The following is a 6,000-nucleotide window of genomic DNA, read 5'->3' as shown; positions in this document are numbered from 1 at the left end:
CTCTACTGTCTTTGCTGTAAAAGGAGCATATTTTATTTTTTGTTTATTGTTTCTTCCTAGCAGTTTATTTTTAAAAGACAGGAAAATGATCAGCTTGCATCCTGAATCGGACCACTTATAAACGATAGTTCTTCTTTGGAGCAGACGATGACATTTTAGTTTATATTTAAGGGGAAACACATTCAAATGCTATTTGGACTCAAATTTCTAAGGAAGAAAAGGAAGTGGTAAACTCTGAAGATAGAGCCTCAATTTCCTTGCCGAGTGACGGGGTCAGTGAGCACCAGTCGCCTGCGGGAGGCCAGAAGAGGCTGCGTGGTGCCCCCCTTTCAGGGCCTGGTCCTGTCCACCCGGGCCCTGGTGACGCGCAGCCAGGACTCTTGCTGTAAAGTGACGCAGTGCTCTCCCTGGGAGGACGGTGGGTCCAGCAAACCCAGCTCAGCCCTCAGGGGGCACTTGAAATTGTAAATACCCCAGGCCTTTGGAAACAACCCTCAACCTTGAAAGGGGAAATTCCCAGTGGGAATTGACGCAAACTGTGGTCAGTTACACAAAAAGGTAGAGAATATACCGTAATCTGGGGGGTATTTTTGTTGCAGAAAGAATCCCCCGAGTAGAGAAGGCGGCCAGCGAGGCTCAGTTCGCCGCTCGCTCAGAGCCGCCCAGGTGCGGGGGCGTCTTCACCAGAAATCGCTGCTCCCGCGCGCCCCAGCCTCCGGCGCCCCGCAGATGCCGGGTCCTGGGCCGGCACCAGGCCCTTCGGCTCCTGCTGGAGACACTGGAAGACCAGGCGACCAGGGCAGCGGGTCGGGCCAGTGCGGTGTGACACGGGGGCTCGAGCGGCTTCGCAGTTTAAACCTGTCCGCAGCCTACACCTCCCACGGCTGTTTTGGATTCGGTGCCCTCGTGCCCCCTCAGCTTGCCCAGCGGCACGTGGGCCTCAAGCCTTGTCCCTAGCGGCTGCGCCCGCCTAGCTGTGTTCACCTTGGGGCTGCGAGGGCCTCCCACCGGCTGGCAGCTGATGGACACGCTGTCAAGATCGGGGGAAAAGAAGGAAGGAAGGAGGCTAGGGGGACGCAGGGCTGGTGGCCTCCGCACTCTTTGACCTGCGACGGGCGCGAGGGCACCACCGTGCCTTTGCACACAGACTGTCCCCCAAGATTGGCTCAAGACGCCTCCGACCCCGAAGTCAGGGGCTCCCCGTGGCAAATCCTCACAGGCCCTCCTTCTCCCCGCCCATCCCCGGCGCCAGGACTGACGGGGAGAGGGCAAGGCCCGGCCAGAGGGGCTCTGGGCCTGGACTGCGGCTGTCGCCCGCGGTCCTTGCTCTTTTGGGCAGCCTCCGGGGGTGAATCCGCAGATCCCAGCACGTGACACAGGCCAGGCGTGGGGTCGGGGAACTCCTCGTCGTCCGTTCCCACCCCGATGCTCCCTGAGGTTCCGGAACACCATGCTCCCAATCCCAGGGTGTGACCAACCCACAAGCCACGGCAGGCCCGGGTTCTGCGAGACCGGGGGACTCAGGATCATCCTCCCCTCCCGGCTGGGACTCCCCTACGGCAGCCGACGGCCCCCAGTTCAGAGTGGCAGCCCCCCCGCAGCGCTCCCCGGGCCCAGGTCCCAGGTGGACGGCTCCGCTCCGGCTCCCGCCTCCTCCGCCCGCCAAGCGCCCCGGGGATTCCCCGGCCTCAAAGCAGCCGCTGCCGGGTGGAGTCCGCCCCAAAGCCCGGGATCCCCCGAAGGGAGAAAACTCGCTCGGCACCTCCGAAGCCGCGGGAGAAACTGGCCCCACCCTGGCGCGGGGGCCCGACGCCCTTGGCGGGGGTCGGCTCCAGGGGTCCCAAGTTCCCGAAGCTGGAGGCCGGCTCCACCCCGGCGTCCCCCCACCGCCACCTCCGCCCCCATCCCGCGGGCCGGCGGAGGGGGGGCGGGGCGGCTCGCCGCCCGAGACTCGGGTTCGGCTTCTTTAGTGATTGCTTCTGTTTCTCCTGCTTGAGCTGTCCCCAGCTCTGGGGCAACGCTGCCAGGTGCCCCGTCCCGGCGCTCGGGAGAGCGCGTGCCTGGCTCTGAACTCTGGCCAGGAACTGGCCCCGGGGAAGGCCCCGGGTGAAGGCGTGTCCCTGCGCCCCGCCCCGCCCCGCCTCGGAAAGCCCCCGCGGTCCCGCCCACCCCAGGGACTCGCTCAGCCTCCACAGACTTTTTTCGTTGAGCGCAGCCGCCTGGCGCCGGTTTCCGCCGAGCTGGAGCGCGCGGGCCACGGCTTCCCTGGGGACGCAGAAGCGAGAAGCGGGGACCTCGGCGCGCGCCCCGCGTCCCGCTCTCCTTGCCCGCGCCCCGGCCCCCGGCCCGCGCCCCGGCCGCAGGCATGGTGCTGCTGGCCGGGACCGGGCCGGAGGGCGGCGGGGCGCGCTGCATGACCCCGCCACCGCCGTCCCCACCCCGGGGAGCGCAGGTCGAGGAGGACCCCACTGACTACGAAGAGTTTGAGGACTTCTCGAGTCTGCCCGACACCCGCAGCATCGCCTCGGACGACTCTTTCTACCCTTTCGAGGACGAGGAGGAGCAAGGCGTCGAGAGCGCGGAGAGCGTCCCGGAGGGCGTCCCGGAGGCGGCCACCCTCCTGCGCGCCGCCTGCGCCAACAACGTGGGGCTGCTGCGGACGCTGCTGCGGCGGGGGGTGAGCGTCGAGGAGGCGCAGGAGACTGACCGCAACGGCCGGGTAAGCGGGCGTCCCCGCAGGATTTGAGCACCCTACTGCTCCGCTCCCCTCCTCCCAACCACATCCCCGCGCCTCCCAGGTCCTGGCTCCGGACGGGTCCCTTGGTCACTCAGCCGCCGCCCAGAGCTCCTTTTCGCCGCTGTTTGGGAGCGCGGTGTGTGGGGTGCCCTAGGTGGCCTCCCCGTCCCAGGCTGGGGGACGCGGTGCGGGGAGGAGCAGTTTGCTCTGCCCGCGGTGGCAGCGCGGCAGGAAACGCCAGTCCGGCGTCCTCACCCCATCTCCTTCTCGTTTACCGGCCCCCAAGGACCTCCTGACTGATTTCGCGCTGGCGGCCAGTGCTGCAATCCAGGATTGGCTTTTTGCGGGGTTTCTTCAACCCGGGCCCCTCCTGACCGTTACCTTTCCCCAGGCCCCTGGCAGGGGACCATTCCTTCTCGCCTGCAGGAGACAGCCCCTCCTGCCCAGCGCCCCATTTGTCCCCTGGGCCCCTCGCGCCGCCCTTGTTCTAACACGCTGGGGCTCAGATCGGCTCCTCCAGTCGCAGTGATTAGGAAGCAACAGTTTATTCCCTCGCCGGGACAGCTTGGTCCCCTACCCCACCTCCGCTGAGCCTTGTGGCCCGCGCCGCGACCAGCCAACGTGATCTCTGACTGGTCTGTCCGCACGGTCACCTCCGCGAGCCAGAGACAGCCGGGGCTCCCCAGAGGCAGGGCCTGGGGAGAGCCCCAGAGCCGCGGGGGTAGGGCACTCCGGGAGGGCAGGCGGCGTGGAGGCAGGCACAGGCTATCCATTCGTTATGATCAGACTCAGAGAAAGCAAGAGATGTTTAGAAAAGAAAAGAAAAAGTTGGCTTAAGAAGACCTGAGAAGGACTGGCTGATGGAACACCTTCCACCAAGCAAAGCACTTCAAGGGAAAACTGCAGAGAGACCACGATGGCCAAGTGCCCATTAGTCTGTGCTCAGTGGGCAAATGGCAGCGTTCTCACCTGATTTTTATATTCCCCGAGGTACCTTGTATCTGCAGATGCAGCCTAGCACAAATGCAAATGCTTTTGCTCAGGAGCCTGCAGCTGATAGAAAACATGTGCTTTGACTTGGGGACCGGGGTGACCTTGTGCCTTTGGTTTATCCTGCAGTGGGTGGGGCAGGTGGTTTGCCCTGACTGTGGTTTGGGCTGGGCTTAGGTGGATGGGAAGCCCTTGAATGTCGCTTTCTGCTTGTACTACATTGCCCCCGTGATTCGATTACCTCCACCTGGTCCCTCCCACAGCACGTGGGAATTCAAGATGAGATTTGGGTGGGGACACAGCCAAACCATATCCCACAGCATTTGAACTTGGAGGAAGGGTCTGCCCTTGTCATGTGTTAGGCAGTGAGATCAGATGTGGGGTCCCCGTGGGTAGCATCACCTGGAGTCCTGTAATTCCTGCTGCTGTTCCCCTTGCAGTGCCCCCTCCCCCAGCCCGGGCGACAGATGCCCTGGCTGGCATGTGATTAGGGCTTGGAGCCCCTCCCGAAGTCCTAGGGCCTGTTTCTCAAGCTCTACATTTGGTTTAACTGTGAGTTTTCAGGCACAAATGTGTGTATCAGAAACCTTGCTTTCTGGAAGCCAGTATGGGGACCAGCTTTAAAGGAAGCCCCACCAAGCTCATAAAGGAACAGGAGGGGTGGGTCTCTCCTGCTTCCTGGGCAGCCTGGTTGCCTCCAGTGGGCTGGAATGGGCACAGGAGGGGCCTGGCTCGCCCAGTCCCCACTCTAGGGCACCACTGGGCTCAGCTTTATATAATGTTTCCTTTAGGGGCAAAATGTAAATGTTTGAAAACAGCTGCATTGGAGAAAACTGACAGCAATGTAAACCATCCCCAGGGGCTTGAGCCTAACAGACTGAGTCTCCAGGCCACACAGCAGAGAGGCAGGGGAGGGCTGTGGTATGGGAGGCTAGCTCCAGCCTCCCAGCAGCTCTCTGCCTCAGTTTCCTCATCTGTAAAATAGGGATAACGGCAGCCTCTCCTCCTAGGATGTGAGCATAAAATGGCTTAGTACCGTCCCGGCCCCAGGCCTGTATTCACCATCTTGTTTCTCATTCACCTGCCTTCTCTTGGCTTGGAAGAGAGCACCTTCCAGTTTTATTTTGTTTTGTTTTTTGTCTTCTGCCAGGCAAGGCTTTTTCTCTCTCTGCTTTTCTTCCCCCTTGATGACAGCAGAAGTGAAGACTTTGTGTCTCTGTATCACGTAAAATAATGATGTAGGCCCGTACATAGCCTGCTGACTTAGAGACCCCTGGACTCCTTCATCTTTGGATCAGAGGGAGCAGGACCTGTGTTCTGTGCTTTGGGGGGTCAGTGGGGGGAGTGAGGCAGGAGCCTCAAGGCTGCTGATCAGACATCTTCCTGAAAAACAGCTGAAAGAATCAAGTGTGGCAAAGCCCTGATGGCCCGCTCTGTGGTAAATGCAGTGAGTCATTGCTAAAGTTTACTGCAAACCTACTGTGCTCCCGCTAGGTGCTTTAGCAGACTCAAAGCTGAATCCAGCAGTCCCTGCCTTTGAGAGTCCTAGCCTTTTAGTGAGGAAAAGAACTTGCAGAGGAAGAGCAGCTAGCTAAGACCTAGGAAACTGGGAGACGGACTGCTTTTCGCATGACGGTGTCCAGTCTCCCCGACGGCAGCAGGGCTCACTCCCTCACTGCCTGCAGGCTCCTGGTTTAAGGGCACCTTCCCTGGGATGCTTTTCTGTTTCCTCTCCAAGCCTACAGAACCTGAAAGCTGAACAAGGGTGATGTAGGCATTCAGACATTGAGGGCTGAAATTATAAATAGGATGATCATTTAGAGAGCAGGTGACATTTGAGCAGAGATGGTATCTAGGGGAAAGAGGAGTTAGACGGAGGAAACAGTGTGTGCAGAGACTCTGGGGTGGGAACCTCGTTGGAGCCTGGTCTCCAAGCTTATCATGATTAGTGATATTGAAAACCTTAAAGAAGGCCGGGAGAGCTTTGGTGCAGTGGAGGGGTAATTGCATTAATGACAGAACGACAGCTCACAGGTACAGCCCACAGCTGCCTTTCTAGGAGGAAATGATCTCAAAAGGCGTCAAAACTTTTCTGGGACGTGCTTGTTGAGCTCTTCATCTCTGGGCGTTTAAGAAGGGAGCTTTGCCTGAGCTGACAGGCATTCCATTTGGTCTGGGTAACTAAGGGTCAGATGCGTTTTGTTTAAGAAAGTGCATTCTCTCCTGCCTCCTGAGATTGATAGAATGTTGGATGTGGCTCAGCACACCATTTT

General features: G+C 60.0%; 1 protein-coding gene across 1 annotated transcript in view; it reads left to right on the top strand.

Moving 5' to 3' along the window:
* Positions 1-2,009: 2,009 nt before the first annotated feature.
* The window catches only part of LOC105489504 (ankyrin repeat domain 33B), a 92,689-nt gene continuing 88,698 nt past the window's right edge, over positions 2,010-6,000 (top strand). Inside the window, exon 1 of the mRNA XM_011754337.3 lies at positions 2,010-2,719. Within this exon, the coding sequence (XP_011752639.1) occupies positions 2,366-2,719 (354 nt within the window). The 5' untranslated portion in view covers positions 2,010-2,365. The remainder of the gene's footprint in view (positions 2,720-6,000) is intronic.

This window comes from Macaca nemestrina, chromosome 6, assembly GCF_043159975.1.
Source record: "Macaca nemestrina isolate mMacNem1 chromosome 6, mMacNem.hap1, whole genome shotgun sequence".
NCBI lineage: Eukaryota > Metazoa > Chordata > Mammalia > Primates > Cercopithecidae > Macaca > Macaca nemestrina.
Note: the sequence above shows the minus strand (reverse complement) of the source record. Positions and strands in the feature narration are given on the sequence as shown.